Raw genomic sequence first — 23,156 nt, 5'->3', positions numbered from 1 at the left:
ACGAGACAATTTGGCGACATCTTAAAAAAGGCATGTTAGAGACATTTTAAAGGGGGATTAAAGCGAATTACTCTTACTTACTTACTTTAGAAAATTGTACAGATCAATTGAGATTCATAGCCTCTTCTCTAATAGGCAAACAGACCGTTTATAGGTACTGTAGTAATTCTGTACCATGAAAGCACGCTCTTTTCATGTCTTTTTTTCATGTCGAGCCTTAAAACTATTTATATTGCTAACCGAACAACACGATGTTACAAACTTTATGTTTTTGGTCAATATTGGATCAAAATCAGCGGTCATGTTGATTGACCCCCACGTATTGCCGTCTAGATCCATATTTATTGTAGTCATTGTTACGACTTAGTGGTGACCTTGCCTCAGCTTTGTCCTGCTCGAGTAGCTACTGCTAGTCAACTATGAATAAAAAGTTCAAGCTTGAAATCGACTCGGATTTTGAATGAAAGAACAGACTCTACTTCATGTGAAATTCGAGTTTACTCCGCGCTCTGATGTCAATCTACTCATAGTAAATCTGGTGGACATAAACTGAAAAATTAGCTTGAAGTTACACAATACACGAGTGGACAACTTGACATATGTAATGTCTAGTAAATTACTAAATCCACGGTCGACTAATGACAAAATTTAAGGATCGTTCCGGAAAAAATGTTATTGGTCGACCGTAGGTCTAGTTAAGTGGAGGGCAAGCTGTGTTTCGCAGTATACTAATATGCCGTTTGCGGTTTCGGTCGAAGCTTATCACCAAATTATGCCGCGTAAAATAAAAGGTTGCTCACCACTGGTCTATTTATTAACTAGACATTATGACAATTACATCAATATGGTAGCTTTCTCTATCAGGCATTACATAATTGTGTTTTCAAGAACATAGCAAGTTAAGAATAGCCCAGCTAGTCGAACATGCTTAACTAATATATTTAAATTGTGAAGTAATCTCGAAGTTGTTATGTGGAGATATCAATAAAACGCGAGATAACTTCGTAATTGTATAAATTTATTAACTTTGAAATTTAACGTGCGAAGACACAAAAAGAACTGAACTGATTTTTTAGAGGGGAGAACAACTTGCAGGGGACAGCAACTTGCAGGAGAAAGTAACTTGCAGGGGAAAGTAACTCATGAAGTAGTCACGTTACTACACTCCTCCCTATTTAGATTGGACGTAGTCGGCGATGGTGTGTTCGAGCTCTTCCTTGATGAGTCCAACAATGTAATCCTTGAGATGTGTTGGAAGCTGTCCTGCGGTTGACCGAGCTGGGCGAGAGTGAATAGCTGGCTGTAGATCCGTTGTTGGTTGTACTCCTGCTGATGTTAACTGATCAAATTCGTCTTGATCAGGTTCGAGGAACTCTGACGCGTCCTCAAAAGCGATGGAACTGCCGCTAGCGTTCATGCCTGGAGGTTCCGGTGCGTCAATTCCCGGGACTGTTTCCTCAATAGCGTCGTCGTCCATGTTGGGTTGAGGAATGTCATCAAAGGTTGCAGTCGTTGGCCGTGCAGGTTCCTTCTGTGGAATGAAAGGAATCGAGAAGTCATCATTGTCAGGAATTAAGATCGTTGGCAAATCGCGTGTAAAACGGCGTTTAAGTTGATTCGTATGTGCCACGATTACACGATTGTTCACATGAATTAGATAATTCGCGATGCCCTTCCGCTCGAGGACTATGCCCGCCTGCCAAGTCCACGTGTTGTCACGATAAATTTTAACGTATACAGGATCGTTGACGGTAAAGCTGTGAGCGCGTGCTCCATGATGTCGGTCAAATTGATCACACATCCGATGATCCGGTAGATGATGTGCTTGAGAGTCCTTCCGGAGCAGGTCTAGTTTTGACGGCATTCGTCTACCCGTCATCAGTTCAAAGGGAGACTTTCCACTTCTTGCTGGGCAAGGTGTTCCGCGATAAGCGGCCAAGAAAGTTTGAAGTTTCTCATCTGTATCTCCTTCTCCTTCCAATTTCTTGAGACCGCGCTTTAAGGTATCGACGAACTTTTCCGCTCGGCCATTAGACTGGGGGTGGTAGGGTGCTGATGTGACATGCTCAATGCCGTTACGAGTGCAGAAATCCTTAAAAGCGCTGGATGTGAACTGTGGACCGTTGTCCGAGACGATAGTTTTACACGATCCCCATCGTGCAAATATCTCGTTAAGCGCATTGCATGTCCGTGCTGTGGTGATTGAATGCATACGAACGACTTCCGGCCAGTTGCTGTGTGCGTCCACCACGACAAGAAAATAATCCTGACCCATAGGACCGGCGAAATCAATGTGAATTCGTTGCCATGGCGCGTTTGGTATAGGCCATGGATGAAGCACTTCCTTGATAGGTGATTTAGCGTTGATTTGGCAGCTATTGCAACGTTGTACATACGCATAAACTTGTTGAGAGATACCTGGCCAAAAACATTTTTCACGGGCCAAAGCATTCATTCGAGATGCACCGGGATGTCCTGAATGCAATTCTTCGAGCACTTTCTGCCGCAGTTTCGGTGGTATTATCGGCCGATCTCCCAAGAAAAGGCATCCATCGACGATGCGAATTTCAGCACGAAATGGAAAGTATTCGGCGGCTTCGGAATCAGGGATTTGCTTGCGAAGTGCCGGCCAATGTGTTTCGACGTACTTCTTTACCCTTTTAAGAGAATTACATTCATCAGTTGACTGCAGAAGATCTAAGTGATGAAATGGAGCCGCATTGTTAGCAAAAACCACGGGATGTGCCAAGTCACTCAACTGTTCCCCTTCTCGGATATGAGCTATGACAAAGTCTTCAGCGCCCGGTCTCACGTGCGTATCCATTAATCTCGACACGAAATCAGCGTAAGCGAAGCTTGCATTGTTGATGTACTTGACCTCGAAGTCATATCCCAAAAGTGTATTTGCGTACCTTAGTAGTCTATTCGCTGAGTGAACTGGGATGCCCTGTTTGCTGCCGAAAATTTTGAGAAGAGGTTTATGATCTGTGTGAAGCTCGAATCGACGACCGTAGATGTAGCGATGAAACTTCTTGACTGCGTAGACCAAGGCGAGAGCTTCCCGTTCCACTTGTGCGTATCGTCGCTCAGTGTCATTGAACGATGTTCCGGCGTACTGAATAGGCTTGAGCGTACCATCATCACGTCGTTGCATAAGCACTGCTCCGATGCCATAGCTTGAGGCATCAGCTGCTACCACCAAAGGCTTTGAAGGATCGTAATGGGCCAAAGCGAGATCAGAATGAAGAGCTTGCTTAAGTCTTTTGAATGCCTTTGTACGCACATCATTCCATTCGAACTTAGCATCCTTCTTGAGCATGTCGTCGAGTGGACCTCTCAGGTCTTTCAGGCCAGGTATAAAGCTTCCATACCAGTTTATGGCACCAAGGAAAGCTCGCAACTGAGATATGTCCTCTGGTAATGGCAAGTCCCGAATTGTCTTGAGTTTCTCCGGATCAGGTCGTTGACCATCTGCGTCGATGATCTTGCCAAGAAACTTAAGCGATGATTGGCCGAACGTACATTTATCAAGTTGAAGGCGAAGTCCAGCGTCCTCGAGTCGTTTGAGTACATCCATCAGTCGAGCGCGATGATCGGCGTCACCCTTACCCGGTATGATGACGTCGTCAAGGTATGCAGTTGCTCCTGATCCAGCAAGCACTGTGTCCATTAGCTGTTGAAATTGGCTGGGAGCCGTCTTCACGCCGAACTGCAGACGATTGACTTGGAATAAGCCACGATGAGTGTTAACAGTCATGAGCTTTTTGGCTTCCTCATCCAGCTCGATTTGGTGAAATGCATTTGAAAGATCGAGGGTCGTGAAGCGGTCATTTCCTGCCAGTGTTGCGAAGATTGCCTCGGGTGTTGGCAGTGGGTAGTTGTATGATTCGATTGCTCGATTAAGTCCTGTCGAATAGTCAGCAGTAACCCGGATGCTGCCGTTTTTCTTCTTGACGATTACTACTGGTGCGGCAGCGGAAGCGTAGTTGACGGGGGTGAAGACTCCTTCCTTTACAAGGTTGTCATATGCCAGTTCTACTGTTTCACGAACTCCAAATGCGACTGGACGGGCCCGGATGAATGGAGGATTTGCACCATCCTTCAATTTGATCGACGCTTTGTACAAGTTGCATTTACCAAGCGACCTAGAGAAAAGCATTGGAAATTTCTGTCTTACCTCTTCCACGAGCGATGATTGTTGAGTAGAGACACTGTCACAGTACGCTGAGATTGGTCGGTCCCACAAGTTCAGAGCTTCAAGAGCGCTGTTGCCGAAGAGGTTTAGATCCCTATTGGAGACGTAACAATCGACGATGCCGAACTTATCCCGTAGCTCGATGGTTGCTGAGAATAAACCCAGGACTTTAACTGAATCGCCCGATGCGCTGACTGCTTGTATCGTCGATTGGCTGAGTTTCGGAGAGCCAATGCGCTTCCAGTTGGCTTCCGAGATGATGAACCAGTCCGAACCCGAGTCGTGTGTCATGTTGATGGAAACACCGTTAAGCTTGGGACGAACTGTCTTACGACATGACTTTGACAGTCGCTGGATTGCATACACCTTTCTCGCTGACGTACGGTTCTTCTGACGCTCCTTGAATGCTTTAGCTGATTCACAATGGTCTGACTTGTGACCGATGGTTCCACATGATGTGCACTTCCTTGTCTTGAAGGGACAATCAGCATGCCAGTGCTTCTCACCACAAAAACGGCAGTCCAGCTTGCATGGACCACGGCTGACAGCCAACACATCCTGCTTGCTTGCTGTAGGATGTTCGACGAGACGGCTTTCCTCCTCGCGGATCAGCATGCGTTTGCTGAGCGTAGCGATGTCGTTGAGTGTGAGCTTGGGTGTAACTACTGGTGTCTCGGACTGTCTACGTGTGAGAACGTCGTCAATCTTCTCCATAACCTTCTTGCGGATCGGAGCCACTTCATGATGTTTCAAGCCAGACGTGAATAGTTGAGTCTTGAAATCGTCTAGCGTGCAAGACGCAAACTCGAATTCCTCGCATGCCTGATTGATACGAGCTGCATAAACAAGGATGTCCTCACCTGGGATCATGTGTGTCTGTAACACCCGATGTCGAACAGCAAAAATTGATTCCTGTCGGCCAAAAAGTCTGTTGAGAGCTTCGGATGTCTGGTCCAGTGACAGCTCCTCCGGCTTTTTTGGAAGTATTGTGCGGGTGAAACATTGATAATCTGGCTGCGAAAGTTTGCTCCGAATGATCTGACATTTGTCAGAGTCTGATAGCGATGAAGCACGGTCGGAAGCGAAGACGGTCATGGCACGCTCCACCCATTTATCGAATGTGAGGCCATCTTGAGGAGCAAATACAAACTGGCTGAGTTGACTCGCAACAAATTCGTTTGCAGGTTGGACCAGGATGGCTGTCTTTTCATTTCCTTCTTCACCATTGCACTCAATTTTTAATGAAGTCATCGGAGCAATACGAGTTTCCTTCAGTCCTTCGATCACTTTTAGCAGCATGTCCTCACGTTTACGAGCCTCCATTTCACGTTTCTCTTCTCGCTCCAGCATCATTTGGATGAATTTTTCGATGTCCGCCATTTTGTTTTTTTTTGTAAAAAAAAACACGTGTGAGAGGATGAATAAAAAAATAATTTGCGATTTACCGGATAAATTGCACTTTATTCGCGCGAACTCGAAGATATCCTCGTCGCCAGTGAAGTGATCTCGATGGTGTTGTGTGGAGATATCAATAAAACACGAGATAACTTCTTAATTGTATAAACTTAATAAACTTGATCTTTATTATATGAAGACACAATTTGAACTGAACTGATTTTTAAGAGGGGAAAACAACTTGCGGGGGAAAGTAACTAGTAGGGGAAAGTAACTTGCAGGGGCAGGTAACTCATGTAGTTGTCACGTTACTACAAATTGCAAATTGAACTTGATAGCTGAAATATCCTGCAAAAAGTAATAAAAAGGTCTTCAAATTTTCAATTTTTTACTGTATTTTATTCATGTTTTATGCTTATTTCATTACATCAATGAATTTAATTTTTTTATTTATTTTGCTGTCAGTTCTTGTAGTTTTGTTTTTCTTTTATCCATAGCAACCAAAAGACATGCTTATATTAATGCTTATAGCTTCAATATTAACATGACTTCCAGCTGCTCGGACTTGTTATAAGATTATTTATTGATAACTATTATTCAACTTATCGGCGGTGTTTTGGTTAAAAAGTTTAGATTACACTACTAGTATGAATAAGAACTTTATGTAATTTCTAGTCGCATACATAATAATTTAATTATCATTTTGTTTAGGGTAGTTATAATCATATAAATTATAGTATATAGTTGGAGCTAAAATTAAAATCTAATTGATATCAGAAGTTATCCTAATGGATGAAACTCATCGCTGAGCTCTGTCCTCTAGGAAATTATCATAGACGATGTGAATATATTTTGTGTGCATTTAAAATTATAATTATTTGAATATTTTTTTGAGCATACATCTGCTATCATTAATACAGAGAGAAGTAGTTATGCACACCTAGTTATAAAAAAAATTCTTTGTTTTTTTTTGGAACCGCCATAATCCTTGAAAAATCCTATTGTCCATATTTCTAAAAGTCAAATCTTTAACTTTTGTGCAAGATGTGGAAGTTCCCAAAAATGTCAAATGTCTCAAAATATTCAAAATATCCCAACACTCCACTTAATGACAAACACCTGACATGATTTTTAAAATCTCTTTGGATATCCCCATTGCAGCTGATGTCACCAAATGCTTTGAGATGATTATGGAAATTTTTTGGGATATTTTGACAATTTTTGGGAGATTCCACATCTTGCCTTTGTACAAATTAGTATTCTTTTTTCTTCTTTACTATAAATAAAGTTCTAAAGTCACTTCCTATTTTTATTTTCTGTTTTTAGAATTATTAATTCTGAGAATAATTGTAAAAATAAAGTTCAAAGCTATCCTTAACTTAAGCTACCCGAGTAGCACAAATTGGTTGATCGATCCTAAATCGATCCAAAATTCAACATCAAGCTAGTGAGACTCTGGAATGGTATATGTGTTAAGCACAATTCAGCATAAAGGCAGAGTCATGTCGACTCTGAAGTGCTTGATTGGATTTAAACATAATCCAGCACTAAGTCGCAAAAGTCAGGCTATTTGGGACTGGATTTTTGATCGATTTATCGATTTCCCGAGTTAATCAAAATACAACAAAACTAGCGTTAAACTTGTTATAATGTATTTTTGTTCACTCGAATTTGTGATATTCGGGCTCTATCTTCAGCAGATCTCGAATTCGACTTATGAGACTCACACAAAACTAGTCTAGTTGGAGTAGAGCTCAAAGTCGACTCTGAAAAATATGACTCAAGTCGACTCCACTCTGAATTTTGTAATAAATCGAGGATTCTCAAATCAACTTTTTCACACAAAATCCGACTAAATTTCGAGCTCCGAATTAAAGAAGGTGAATAAGATTTACAACATTTAGTGAAAATAAGACTTAATGATAGCTCATGAGAGAATCTTTGACATTTTATTGATTTTTATGTCAATTTGAGATTGCTTGACATACAAATCTGAGTAGTAATTCTAAAATGGAAGATTTATGAAAGGTGAATATCGAGTAACCGATTCTTGGAACCAGATCCTTGATCGTCTTCTTGAAATTGCTTACGAAATATTCACTTAAGGTCCAGAAAACCTCGAATTTTTCATAACTTAATATCAGAACTTTGTGAAAAATCCCAACAAACATGCCAAAGATCCCTCAAAACTTCCCCAACTCGTTCCTTAGAAATTAAGATTGAAAACATTATTTTTTTTTTTTCTTATTGTGGCTTAAGCTTGACAAGCATTAACAGCTTAATTTATTATTTTCCATTTCTTTTTTTTTTCATAGAATTACAAACAAAATTTTTATTTTTTTTTCTGAGATTTTCCGTACAAATTTTTCATTTTAATTTTTCCTGACTTGTCAAAAACGGAATTCCTATAAAATAAAAAAAAAATTTTCTCCAAACATTTTGAATGATAATTTCTTAGAAAAATCCAATTAAACATTAAGGAGGTTTAGCTCTTGATATTTGAAAATCGATGTATCAACCTGATTGACCAGTCGGATATACTGTAAATTGTCATTCCCAAATCACAATGTGTCAAGTCAGGATTATGATCTTCTAAGCATTATTTCATCACTTTTTACCATTACCAAATATTCATCGAAAGAACAACAATAATTTAGTTTATTTTAGTTCCACATATTGGATATCCTTTATCATTCCTCACAAATGTGTTAATGTAAAAAATATTTTCATCATTTTTTATCTACTTTTGGTGGTAGCAATTTAACTCAGCACTAAAAAACGTAATTTCATTCGTCATCATGCATGACTATGCCTTCATATTAACATCTAATACTTTTTTTCATTAACTTAATCCTCATTGCAACTTTTTTTTTTTTGAATTATTATTATTATTTTTTTTGTAGTTTTATAATTTTTTTTTTGTTTTATATTAAATAATTATAATTAATTATAAATTCCAGTTTACTCGATATCGTGGAACTTGAGAATAGCACGACCGGGAATTTCTGAGTGGACAAGTTTACGAATGACTTCGGCGGCTTGCTCGGCTGGAAAAACTGTATGAGGTGGTGGTTTAATCTAAAAATACAGAATTAAAATTTGAATTAATTAATTTTTTGGCATCGGAATCGACTAAGTACATCAAAGGGTATATGAAGGACAAATTCATTCTAATTTTGAATTTTTCTGTTCTATTTTTAGTTTTTTTTTTGTGCATGCTTACCTCATTGTTAGCAACAAGTTTAACAACTTCATGAAGTTGCTCAATCGTACCCAAAGGCACGGGTTCGATATGTTGTTTCCTTTCCTCAGCCTTACGTGAGAATTTTGGTAAAAGTTTTTCAGCTGTCTCCTCACTAATCAGCACAACACCACCCTCATTTAAACATTGTAATGATCGATGTAAACTGCGTGATGTTGTACCAAAGTCAATGACAATATCTACTAATCCATTGCATGCATCTACGGTACGTTCAATTAATTGCTTCTCGTATAAATCTTCACTCCATTGAACAAAATTGATACTGTAAATGATATAAAGAGGTATTACGTGATTAGATAGTAGTTCAAGTGGAAATTGGGTATAGCACATCAAATTTGGAAGTGCCATTCAACAAAAAATGCAGTTAGGAAAATTGAGGTTAGGTCGAACAAAATTCTTGACTTACTTTTCAAATTCATGCTTTGCCATTTCCAATCCCTCATCACGTAAACTTGCAACAGTAATCTCTACTTTATCTTTAGAATCCTTAGTATAAAAATGTTGTGCAGCAATTCTAACCGCCCACAAGGCCAATCCACCAGTACCAACAATTAATAATTTAACAGGCTTATTATCATCTTTAATTCTCTTATGAATATTATCAATGATTTTATGTGCTGATAGAATTGAACTCATTGCTAGGAGGGCACCAGTTGGTAACATAGCAGCAACTGATAATTCAAGATTATCGGGAATTGGAATCAAATATCTCAAGTCGGGTACGACAAAAATTTCCGAATAACCAGCTGGTACACCATCATATGGATATAAACAGACACGTTGTCCAACGGTGAAGCCACATGTTGATTTTAATTCAGATCCAAGTGATTCAATAACACCAGCTACTTCAAAGCCTGGAAATAATGCTGCATCTCTATAACCACAATGTGCCGGTGACGTTTGACTTATTGAATTTTCACGTCCATACGTTCCAGCTGATTGCATTTGTGCTAATGCTGCTGCTGTAAAGCTTATATCTGACATTTCACGACATAATTGATCTTGATTAAGACTCGATATACTTGAATTTGATGTTTCGCGTGCTCTTCGATAGCATGCGCCAGCATATACAACAAGAATACGTGCACCTTTTGGTGGGCAGCTTGCGACTGGAACAATTGCATTATAGACACAATCACCTTTTAGGAGATTTGGTGATTCAATTGACACTTGACGGCATAGCTTGTTAATTTCGCCTTTCTCCATTGAGCTAGAGCGGCTGTAAAGAATAAATAAAGAAACAAATAAATTAGATTAAATTTGAATAAATTAAAGTGTGCATTAATACATATGGATATACGTGTATTTTCATGGAAATATTTGAAAAAAAAAAATTTTATGGGATGATATGAATGTATTGGCACGTGTAGAATATGTGTTTACTTTCGACCCTGCGGAGATAGCTTGCTGCTAAGCGCACTCAATAATTCGTCAGGATAAGTATCCATTTGTGTAGATCAACGGAAGTCACAAATAAGAATGAATTTGAGTAATTTAAAAAGAGAAAAAAATATTCAATTTAGAAAACAAAAAATCATCGGCAAGGTCGACTACGAAGAGTACTTCCTTTGATTAAGGTTCGTTAAACGAAATTTAGCGCTCAATTAGCTATCGTTTGCCAAAAATACAAATGCAATTATTGGACGCGTTGACACGAAAACAAAGAACCTGCTTAATTTATGCATTATCTCACATGCAGTACATGTGCTTGATTAAATGATTAATTTAAGTTGTCAATTAACGCCTTTGTTGTGTTTTTTAAGCTCAGATTGCGATCAAATCGGAACTCGTCATTCAAATCTTCATCTGATATGCTTATCAATTTTAAAAATAGATTTATTATTTATTATTGCTTGAGATTAAATTGTTATTGCAAGCTATTCATTTTGTTATTTAAATTTCCCGGTTGTTTGTGTGGAGATAATTAGCACTTGAGTAGCTGAAAGTACGAAAACAAGCTTTCACTTTTGTAATTGAAACTTTTTATTTCAAGAGGTTTTGTTGGGGGAAATTGTAGGAAATTTACGTGAAATTGAAGCATTTTGATGACCTTTTGATATTGGGTATATACGTTCAATTTATGAAAAGACTTGCTAGAATAATTAATTCCTTTAAAATTCAGGTTTAAAAACAAAATTGTGAGTTTTTGGAGGTTTATTGAGTTTTATAGGTTATGAACTGAATTGTTTGGCTCTTATGAACTGAATTGGTCTTGAGTCATGATGAGTGACTCATCTGAACTCAAGGAGACAGTGTCTTATTCGACTAGTTTGTATATTTAGATCTAGTGACGACAAATCGCATCTTGACGACATCTCGAGTGGACAAAAATAAATTATAACTAGTAAATGGCAAAGTTGACATCTAGTTCTAAAATTTTGTTGTCCACTCGTCTGAATAGACAAGGAGCATGCTCATGAATAAGCTCTATAAATAAAGCATGATCAATTATATTGATTAAATGACCTTAGCAGCCAAATACCCTAACAGACAAAGAGCATGCTTTCATGATACAGAAATGCTACTACGGTACCTAAAAGCGGTCTCTTTGCTTGTTAGGAATGAGTCTCGAGTGCACAGTAAGCAAGAGCAACGCTTATGACCATGCTCATCTAGTATATTTAAGGTAACCAAGCTCTCGAGAGCATGCGCTTTACTTGTAAAGGTGTACTTAAGAGCAACGCTCATTTAACTAAGTATCCTCATAGTCTGTTATGGTCGCCCATTAATCATCTTCAAAATTAGACAATAATTCACTCAAATCAAACTAATGCGAATATTTTTATTTTAAATAATTTAAATTTAAATAGAAAATTTGTTGACAATTTCAAAATTGCAATGTAATGAATAATAATACATATATAAAAACATCTAAAATCGTAATTTTCATTTTAAAATTATACTATTTGTCAATCAAAAAAATTGCACACTGTAGCAAATAATTTATAAGTTGCACAGTCTTTTTTGTATTTGTTGTTTTGCTAGAAAGTTCAGGTAAATTGTGCCTTGTTCTTTAAATTTGTGGCAAATTTAATAAATATAATTTTAAGTTTTCGTTTTAAAATTTGCATATTTTTTTTTTGGATTTTTTGTATAAAAAATTCTCAAAATTGGAATTTTATGTAAGGTTTGCCGATATATTTAGAATGAATCATGAGTACGCTCCTTGCCTGCTAGGGTATTGTCCCCTGGATCAAAATAGCAAACCAACCTTCCATAATAAACATTACATAATTGAAATTCATCACTAACATTCCCTTCCTAAATTGAAATTAATTTTGCATCATAAAACAACATGAGAATCAATAAAAGTACATCGTCCATGAATAGAACAACTGCATTAAACTGAATTGAATTCTCTTTTTCTTTGTCTTGACATTTGAGTCTTTGTTCGATGATTTTCAATGTAGATGTATACACGTGGAGTTCATTTCAATTCAAATAATTTTCATATTTTCATAAACATCGCGACTACACAATTAGCATACATGATTCCTAACTAAGTCCATACTAATCCATACTAATTAAATATTTTTCAGGAATTTTAATAAATGTTTATTTTTAATATCGATAAATATCTAAATTTAATCATCCAAATCCATCCAAATGACGACAAAAACATTTAACGCAGCACAAAAATAGACCAAAATATCGAAAAACAGACAAATTAACACCAATTCTCTACAGTCATACCCGAGCGACACAAATAGTGAAAGCTCTGCCATGCATCTCTTAAAACAACTGCCTAAATTAAGGAGCCGTATGGACCCAAATTAGTACAAACTTTGTGATAAGGCCAGCAACAGAGTCAGATTTGCAGGAAGTAACTTAAATGAGTGTTATTTCGCTGGCACAGGAACGACTTGGACCCCAAATGGAGGTGGCTTCCATTTGATATTAGTAAAATAGGTATAACGACGCCTATATAGACTCAACTTATTTGTGTCGCTCGGGCATAAGTCACACATTATGAATCAAAATAGAAAATATTTGATCTATAGACATTCCCACTAGATAACATTTTGAAGCATAATGTCAAGCCTTTATATTATTCTAAATAATAAGCACTACGTGAAAACCTTCAAAAATAATTTTCGTAGTAAGAAGAGCTTGAAAAAGTCACACTCATTACCGATAAGATAACAACAAAGTGTGCAATTCAAAAAACAAGAGGCAAGAGCTTGAAGTGTGCAATAAAAGTATATAAAAAATCAGTTGCACTTGACGGGCAATTACAATTGTCGCTAATGGTATAATATTAAGTAATTAAAAAAAGGTTGATAAGCGCCGACAATTAATTTAATAAATTATTTGTAAATTAATCAACAAAAAAAAATTTTACGGATTAAGGTCTTATCAAAATTGACAAAATAACAACAAATGACTGAATAAAAATATTACTAGGTCAATGGAACACATTGTGTGCTGTACGATTGTGTCTTTTTAAATAAAAATATATTTATATAAAAAGTTGTAAACAATCTCTGTATCTCTGTTGCTCTCGTGCATGAGAAAATTGAATTTAATCATTTTGTATGCAATTTGCGTCACTAGATTATAGCTATTCAGCGTCATAGTTTCTTCTGAATAGAACAATTGATTGACAAAGAATGAATCTTTTTTATAGATAGATTCTGAGTGACATAAATGGAAATGGCTCTTGCAAGGAGAAAGTCAGGCACTATTTAACCTTCAAATGGACACCAACCCATATTGAGCCCCTCCATTTGGATGCATTACCCTAGAAGCCAAGGTGAACGCTCTAAAGAGTAAAAGTAAGCTAAGAGCAACGCTCACGAGCATGCGCATCTAGTATATTCAAGGTGAGCCAGCTATCGAGAGCATGCTCTTTGCTTGTTAGGCTCGATAGCGGTGCTTTCTTCATTTGTGTCGCCGGGAGATCTTCGTTTGTGTCTCTTTGACATACATTTGTCAATCTAAATTAAAGGGAGTTCCATTTGGTAGTTTAAGCAGCCGTATGGACGCCAAACAGAAGAGTCTTCTAGTTGGTGTTAATAAAAGAGTTTTTAGCGGAGCCATAACAGCTCCTTGACGGAGCCTTCTTCATTATTGTTACTCAAGAGTACTTCAATTGCATCTGTTTGGCATCCATATATTTGCCAATATTTAGGGGGTTTCCATTTGGAAGACTAGGCAGCCATATAGACGCCAAATCAAAGAAGATTACATTTGGAGTCAATAAAAAAGATTTATAGGGGCCTTAAAAGCTCCAATGCGGAATTTTATTCATTTGAGCTGCTCTGAAGCTCTTTTTTTGGGTCTGTTTGGCATAAATAATTTGTTAGAATTTGATAGCTTCCATTTGGAAGCTCAAGCAGCCATATTGAAGCCTAACCGTCCATTTAAATGCTATACGAAGGCCATATTTATTTAGAAGACATGTAGCTAACAAATGGAGTTTTATTAGAGCCTAATGCACTCTGTGCCGGAGCTCTGGATGAAGCCTTCTTCATCTATGTCACTCAACACACTACAATGTCTTCAAGGTGACTTTCTGACTCGAAAAAAAATATTCATTTTTTGCTCTTTTTCTTGTTGTAACACAAAATAAACTACAAAAAAAAAGTTCTATAAATAAATGAACGAAAACAGAAGGAGATTAAAACTAGTTCAGCGGCCACATTCAGCTCTGACTTTATTTACGATCATTCTTATTTTCAATGAAACAATTTTTAATTTATTTCGCGAAAGATGTTCCTGTTTCGACTGATCATCCTTAAGCTAAAGTTATTTGACTAATAAATTTGGCCAAGACAAGCTTCAGACATGCTTATTAAAATTTAAAAAAAATCATTCGATTGAGGCCAACGGAATTGAAAAAAAAATCACGTCAGCCAATTTTTTCCTAAGTCACATAAACAAAAACAAACCAGGAATGACTGATTCTCAAAATAGAACTTAAAAAAGTGTCGAATTTTTCATAATAAAAATTTTTTAATTCGAGAACCTTCCCATGTCCCCCAGACAGTTTCAGTTATACATAAATATTTATCATACTTTGTGTTTTCGCTTAGCTGGCTGTTATGCAAAAAAAAAATACTTTTAATTGTAAACATCAACAGCTAGTCATAAGAAAATTGATCAAATAAGGAAATCTTAAATTTCCATTTCCTTTTTTGTTGCTTGAATTTCAGAATTTTATTGACAATTTTATAATAATTTAATGATGCAGCTATAAAGTTAGTCTGGGTAAGTTCTATGTCTAGTTACAAATGTAGACTAGAGGTGCAGTCAGATTGAATTTGGAGCTGAACTTCTGTTTTCACTTAAAAATATTGTTTCTTTGCAATTTTTTGAGTCAGTCTTGAGTCAGTCATATAATTAAATTTGGGAAAAGCAGGTCAACAGGAAATACAGATAAGAAAGTACAGCTGGATTGAGCATAAAATTTTGAAAGTGAAATGCCAATGAAACTGTCATTTCTGAGACAGAAACACATGTTTATTACACCGACATTGGTTTGCAATCTGCAAGTGTAAGGGCGTCCAAAGAAGCTCAATAAACTACTTTGCGTAGATGGTCATAACAATTCCGAACAGTGCAACGTCCTCGCTAAAGCACAGCTATGTTATAATATTAACGGCAACTTCACCTTTACGGAGCCATGACACCTGATTTTGACTCATTATTTAGGGCAAAAAATGCAATTCGCCGCATTTTTAAATTCTAAAGAATGTTAACAAAACGTGCTGACAGAGAATTTGTGCAAGCTTGGTAACAACAGCGTCAGATTTAGAACCAGAATTGCAAAAAATGCATCTGTGACAAGCAAATACCGTACAAATTCTTGATTGTATGGTTTTTCTTACAAACTCAAACAAATTATCCAGAAATTTTACGGTTTTTGCCTGTTACAGGTGCCTGTTTTACAACTTTGTGTAGAACCTTTTTTTTACAGTATGTAGACAAGCATATGTATTAGGAAGTGACTTAGGAATTCTAATTGAGAATATTTTAGCTTTTGGTGAAATGTCTGGATTTTGGAGTTGACAATTCTGAAGAATACGAAACTTTGCATCCCTATCATCCATTTAAACACCAAATTAGTGACAATTTATTGATTTTCATTAAGTTTTAAGAGTTAAAGTGCCTTCGAGAGCCACACAACATGAAAAAGGCGGAAAATAGTCTCTCCAGGCTGAAGAAAATCTGGCTTCGAGTCAAATTCGGCCAATTCAAGCCACAAGCAAGAGTCACTTTGGCCTGAGCACACTATTTTCCAACTTTTTTAAACCTTGTGGCTTTAAAAAGATTTTTATGAGAATTTTCAATTTTTTTTCCAAATTTTCAATTTTTTTTCCAAATTTTCAAATTAATTTTCCTCAAATTTCATTTTCAAAAATGGAGTCTGACCCCTAAAATGTCCTCCCACTAACTATAGCCCTGTCTCTACATACTGGACTTGGAATTTATTCATAAATTTATTGAAAATATCTACAAATTTCAAGTCTACTAGCATTGATATGAGAGACATAGAAGTTTTCACTTTTCAATGTCAATGAATTTCACTCGGTAAGTAAGGATGAAAGAACTTTTCTGTGTTACCGCAACGAGACAAAGATGGAATGAAAAAAAAATTATTTTTTCTCTCTCCCTCTCACTTTCCCAACCGTTGAGTCACACCACTAATGTGCTAAATGTATTAGTGCATGTAAATGTAATAGAGAGGAAGAAAAGCGGTATCACGCAGTCAGCGAATGATTCAATATACATCATGTACACGAATGTTTCCATTGCAGTCAGGTACCGTAATGAATAAAAGAGAAAATTTGAACTTTGGACTAGCTGAATGTCTTGAAAATTTGAAAATTATTTTCCATGTAAAATTTAAAAATTTAAGGAATTTTTGGTATAAAATTGTTAAGTATAGGAACGATTCCATACCCATACATAAGGAATTCATTCTGTCGTTCTGTTAGCTCAGTTTTCATCTGCATTTTAAGCTGATTTAATGAATCTGCAATCGTCATGATTGATTTTTGTTGGTATTTTCCTTTGTTATACTATTAACACTGAAATTTTTCTTGCTTTTTATTCCTTTATGGATATTTCACAATTTTTTGTAGTTTTTTCAACAATCTTTTTTTTCTTCAATTTTAGTTTTTTTATTTAGAAAAACTCAACACTTTTGAACAAATTTCACAATTTTTTTCACTTTTTATTCACATTTAATTTGTTCACAATTTTTCAAATTTTATTAATTCTTTTTTTTTGTGTTGCTAGTTTCTTTTAACTCTCTTGTTTTAAGGTTCTTAACGCTTTCGCTTAACGATTCAGTATGAGAAGTTTTTTTCCTTATTTTTGTTTTTTATATTTCGTATAACGATGAATGTTTTACTTGTGTACGACAACTGTAAAATGAATGTTTCAATGTTGCGCAACTGTTGTGTATGTATTTGTGAATGTTTTTTCTTTCATATCGTTTGCCTATGACGCATTTCACATCCATTGAGTATTATGAAAAATTATTATAATATTATTTTGGACTCAATATGACTTTTTGGACTCAACTTTTTGGATTAATTCTGAATTTAAATTTTTGGATATTTTAATTATTTTCAATAAAAAAATTGTGAAAAATCATGCGACATAAAATTCATTTTTTTGCAGCGTATTGAGGTTCTCCTCTGAAAAACAAATGAAGGAACAAGAAGAAGAAGTAAGAAAACATTTAGACACGCTATGTTCGGATGATAGTTGAGAGAAAAATAAAAAAAATTTTCATCCAAATATTTTTCACTCTCAATTAATGTTCGACCTTAATTTTTCCGCATCACATGGCCCCACATTTCTGATATAGGCATTAAATTATGAGAAAATAAATTTTGCTATGCCGACGACATAAAAAAAAAGTATTTTTGTTATGGTCTCATTGGATGTCATTGAATGAATGAAGATGAGACTAATGGATTGTACATCCATACAATATGTCTTGATTTTTACTTAATATGGGAGATATTTGATATGTGATTATTATCATATTTGATGGAGTCAAGAGAGATGCTCTTCAGGGATGTGTTGAGGAGTTTGAAAAAGTGAATTTATGGGTCAATTTTCATGAGATTGTCAATCTTAAAAAGTTCTGGCAATTTATAAGCAATTTATCAAGAAACTAGCAATTTATTCTGACTATGACTCTAGCCAAGAACGTATGTAGGGATAGAGCAGTGGTTCTCAACCTTTTCAGTAGGCAAAACATTGAAATCATGATTTTTTGGCATCAATTTAAGTGAAAAACTAAGAATTGGACATGCCTCTTTATGACACACCTCCGATTGCGTAATACAGCAATGTGTCATAGGGCAACATTTGAGCAGCACTGGATAAAATTCTAACTGTCAAATTCAACCACTCTTTTGACGACATTACTACATAGAGTCTACATGAACAGCACAATATGTTCGCTATGGCACCGTTTACCGTATTAACGGAAAGACACAAATTTGCACTGACATCTCTGTCTCGGCTGATTTCGATCCATTTTTGTGGCGAAAATGCAATTAAACATATTGTGCTGCTCAGGTTACATAAAAATAACGGCAGTCAGGTCAGTAACCTAGGCTAAACATAGGAACATGGTTGCAGTAAGTAAGTAAGTAATTCCCAAATTTGTATGAAATAATTCCCTATATTCTGGAGTTTTTTAGGCTCAGAATTGACCTTTGTGTAGAGGAAGCTGTCGATAGAGATGGTAAATGGAAGACAGCGATAGAGCCAGCTTCAGGCTACTCCTAAGTAAGTAGAGTAATGCCTGAGTAGGGTTCCCCAAAGTGTCAATTTCGTTGAATTTTCGAGATCGAGACCAGAACTTAACCAAGACCGAGACGAGAACCTAACCGAAACCGAAACTGCAAGAGAATGCTTGAGATGGAACTAAAATTCCCATGTTTCGGTCTCTGTCCAAGTCTATGTCTGACCACACCTTTAGCTTTATCATTTTTTTCCAATAAATTAATCAAGTCTAATGAGCCTCATTTCTCTTTCATAAAGATCAGCAATCACATGTTCATTACAATTCAACAATCATTATCTGCACAATATAAACAAGTTATCTACATGCATTCATGTTTCCACAAGACATAATTGCTTGCACAGTGAAAGAAATTCAGCAGTCAATTTATATGTATCTCCAGTGTATTTTAAGTTTCATGAATAAAACGAATTTAAACTACTTTTGTGGATACGTGCAGAACTCATAAAGTAAATATTTTCATTTTATTCTTCTTATTATCAAGTCAAATATGTGGCAAACTTGAATGTATGCAAAGTCTATTATCACAATATTTATATCTTTTTATAAATAAAAGAAAATTTTCAACTTCGCATCACTAAAAGACCTAGAATAAGTTACTTTTTGGTGTCTAATTCCAACAATTTTCTGTCTAAACTTTAATTTAGAGTTATTTATAATCTTAATCATGTCTACATGAAGATTCATGATAATTTTAATAGATTTATTGCTTCATTGTCTGATATTTGTTCAATATATGCACTTATGACACAACAAAGCTTATCCAGAGTACACTACGTAGCAAATAAACAAAGAATCTAAAGTATATTGCGGAAATGTATTATAATTTTTAAACGAATCAATTCTAATGTGACTCATTAAAAGTAATATCATTCTGTTAATTCCCAAATCAAAGTACGAATATTTTATACGATTCTGAAGTAATTTACAGAATTTCTGGTTGTAATTCCAAGGGTCACAATCCAAAAGTACAGTACTGTACCCACTTAACTTGTTAAATTCATGTGAAAGTACAGTAAGTACAGTACTGTGCCTTGGGGTATCTGACCCTTACATAATTCAGAGTTGACAGGACTGAAGTCAGACTCTCCCTTACTCCAAATTAGGGTGGCCAGAGGATTTTCGCAAAATATCGGGACTCTTTTGGAAAATATCGGGACACTTCTAAGTTTGGCACTATTGGGGTTCTTTTTGACTATTTTGAATTTTAATATTCAAAGAACTAGTTAAATTACTTCAGAAACTTGCAAAAAAATGCAGAAAATAATTGAAATTCCGAAAACAGTATTTTCAGTCGTAGGCGTCAAGCCCGGACCTTCAAAACGAAAACGTTCAAAATTTGTCAAAAGTTTCAAAATTTGCATGCAATTTTCGACTTCTTGAAAAATCGGGACACTTTGCGGTTTTGTTGGGATACAGCAGTAAGGCTGAAAAGTACAACAGCGTCCCGGGAAAAAAATAGCTGATGGCCGCCATAGTCACACTTCACCTTGATCTTAATGGACTAGGATTGTCAACTTAGGTGTAGTCTCTTTTACAGGAGTTCGGACTCAAAAGAAAAATGCAGTCTTAACTTCAATGAAGGCGCCTTCTTGCACTCTTGGAGTTGGGATTCTCGAATTACTGCCAACTCTAGTGTAGCTAGGGTTGGGCAAATATTCGAATATATTCGAATATATTCGCATATGAACAAAAAAATATTCGAATATATTCGAATACATATTCGAATATGCATTATTCAAAAAAATTCCGTTGCATTTGGTTTCTTCAAAGAGTAATTTCTAATCGCATTTGTGAAGTATGTAATTTCATACAAAAGTTGATCAAAATTCCTTTTTTTGCTCATTTTTGAAAAAAAATGATAAAATCTTAGTTAATTTGTGTTAAAACATGTATCTATGACTCGGAATAATGTTCTTATGAAAAAATTATGATGCATTAATGCAATTTTATTGAGAATTTCTAATTTTCTGTCTTAAATAAGCAAAAAAAGGATTTTTGATCAACTTTTGTATGAAATTACATACTTCACAAATGTGATTAGAAATTACTCTTTGAAAAAACCAATTGCAACGGAATTTTTTTGAATAATGCATATTCGAATATGTATTCGAATATATTCGCATAAAATATTCGAATATTTGTATTCGAATATATTCGAATACAATTTTGCCCAACCCTAAGTGTAGCTAATAATCAAATCCAAATGGATAATCATTTTTGATTCACTTTGAGTGGCAAATATAATAGCCCCTCGAGCGACATTGGTAACAAAGTCTCAATCATGGAGCTTTTAGAAACGCATATAAACGCGTAGCTATCGCCTTAAGGTCTGAAAATCTAATGTTTATTTTTTTATGGAGCTTTTAAGGCTTCGTTAAAGCTCTTTTATTAACATTAAATGGAAGTCACCTTTAAGTGGCATCCATATGGATGAGAATTGGCCTCCACATGGACGTAAGAGCTATAGGAAAGCATTGAAAGCCCCATCACAGATCCTTTTTCAGTTGTGTTGCTCGGTCTTTATACTTCTAGTGCTAGAGCGAAGTCATGAATATTTTAGATCTCTTTAATACATTTCAATATAATATTACAGCACTGACAGCATTTTCAATCATCAAGAGAGTTCTTTGACTCCCTTCTAACCGTCCATAATTAATTGAAACTATTAATTAACAAAATTATTAATTAGTTTATATACAGTTATACTTTTTAATCCATAAAAGCATAATTGCCTGTCTCGACAACAGAAAAAAGTAAAATCCCACGTGTTATACTCTTGATTTCATTATCATAGAAAGTTTGGAGTTGCTTTATCTGTCAACATTTGTGAGCTAAATGATAATGAGCAGTTGTTGTTTGGATTTCCTAATCTAATTCTGATATTATGAAATTCAAGGCCAATAAACTTTTGATAACATTATGCAATTAAGCCATGATTATCATCGTGTGTCATAAAACATGCTCATAATTTGCAAAGCTAGTAAAAATGTCAACATGACATCAATCCTGAATAGTAATTGCAAGCAATAAGGTTCAATTTCCTCTGGAGAATGTCAATTGTCTGAAGAAAAGACACACCCGTAGCGTGTATGTGAAGCTTTCAGTAACATTATTTTCTGATGATGTAGATTGATTGGCAGTTGCAGACAGTTGCAGATTGTTATGAATATGGATGTTGGTTATGGATACAGAGAGGGATCTTGGAGTTTTTGAGGGTATAGATAGAGTTGTAAGCTATAGATTTCGTATCAAAGGCAAAAATCTAGCTGAGGCATTATCTTTGTGTAGACAGCAAGTTGCCTAGACATACCTAAGCATAGACACATGCTCAGGCAAAGGTACTGTCTAGGCATAGGCACATGCTCAGACAAAGGTACTGTCTAGGCAAAGGCACTGCCTAGTCATAGGAACATGCGCAGACAAAAGCACTGCCTAGGCAAAGGTACTTCCTACGTAAAGGCATGTCTAGGCAAAAGTCGAGCTTTTAGATATTTTTGAACGCAGCCTAGGTGTCCAAGTAGGTTTGAGTAGACTTCATTGAGAATATATTCAAATATTTGTCCAACCCTAGGTTTGAGCAAGTTCAGATCCATAAAGAATACGATGCCCAACAGTAGAAACAGTTCTGGATTCACTTGCCATTTATTAATGTCTATACCCCAGCCATACCTTTAATTAAAACGTCAATTTTGAGTCAGATTATCCAACAACCCCAAAACCCACACAACTACAGATCCATCTTATCATGCTCATCTCCATACTTGCTCCACACAAATTGTTATCACGTAAAGTCAGCCATAAAACAAGATCCAAATCACACGTATGTGATTCTCTTAATTTAAATAAATTACAATCTATGTGAGAAGTTTAGAGTCAAAAAAATCCGTCGAAAATGAGAAAAGTAAACAGCAACAAAAGTCGATTGTTGATGATAAACATCAAGTTTGTTTGGGATGTGAGTCAAGATGTTTTCCTTCGAATAGGTCAACGACAACGCAATTTAATTTTTTATGCATTAAAAAGTCCCCCAAAATGATGAAAAATGGATATTACTTTGTGCCAATTTCTGGTACTTAATGAAATTGAAAGTGCTCTCATTTGTGTAAGCCTGACATTTTAAAATATCTCTGCCGACACAACAAACGATGAAAATTTATTTTTTTTTTGCAATACATCCTCATCGGTCCTTATACTCGTGCATATAAAAAGAAATGAAAAATTGAGATCAACGCAAGTTTCTTCTCCCATTGACATCATCACGTTCATGTATCGTGATAGTCTGAATGTCTACATAATATTACAGCGTGATTCTTACAAGAGCTGAATAGGTATCTAATATTTATTTTTGTGCAGTTTCTACCGGCGTCAACAGAATTATTTAAATATTGAAATATTTCATCATCATCAAATTGTTTGGTATTAAAAGGAATTATGTTAATGGAACTTATGACTAAGCACGTGTATTTTGAAATATTTTGTGGGGTTCTCAGGGGTCGTGGGCAAGTGATGTGTCATAATGAGCTGAAAAT

At 35.7% G+C, this 23,156-nt stretch overlaps 1 protein-coding gene across 2 annotated transcripts in view; it reads right to left on the bottom strand.

Annotated features, from left to right (window-relative positions):
* Positions 1 to 8,349: 8,349 nt before the first annotated feature.
* Drat (Death resistor Adh domain containing target) overlaps positions 8,350 to 23,156 on the bottom strand; it is a 32,736-nt gene continuing 17,929 nt past the window's right edge. Inside the window, exons 1-4 of one of the 2 annotated variants that reach the window (XM_070639831.1) lie at positions 16,758 to 17,154; positions 9,259 to 10,071; positions 8,814 to 9,114; positions 8,350 to 8,668 (exon numbers count right to left, since the gene is read on the bottom strand). In XM_070639831.1, the coding sequence (XP_070495932.1) occupies positions 8,552 to 8,668; positions 8,814 to 9,114; positions 9,259 to 10,071; positions 16,758 to 16,843 (1,317 nt within the window). In that variant the 5' untranslated portion in view covers positions 16,844 to 17,154 and the 3' untranslated portion in view covers positions 8,350 to 8,551. Of the gene's footprint in view, positions 8,669 to 8,813; positions 9,115 to 9,258; positions 10,072 to 16,757; positions 17,155 to 23,156 lie in introns of those variants that run through there. The other variant, XM_070639832.1, reaches the window with a different exon arrangement.

Source organism: Chironomus tepperi, unplaced genomic scaffold, assembly GCF_022539635.2.
Source record: "Chironomus tepperi strain 1889 unplaced genomic scaffold, CSIRO-AGI_Ctep_v1 contig_217, whole genome shotgun sequence".
NCBI classification, from domain to species: Eukaryota; Metazoa; Arthropoda; class Insecta; order Diptera; family Chironomidae; genus Chironomus; species Chironomus tepperi.
Note: the sequence above shows the minus strand (reverse complement) of the source record. Positions and strands in the feature narration are given on the sequence as shown.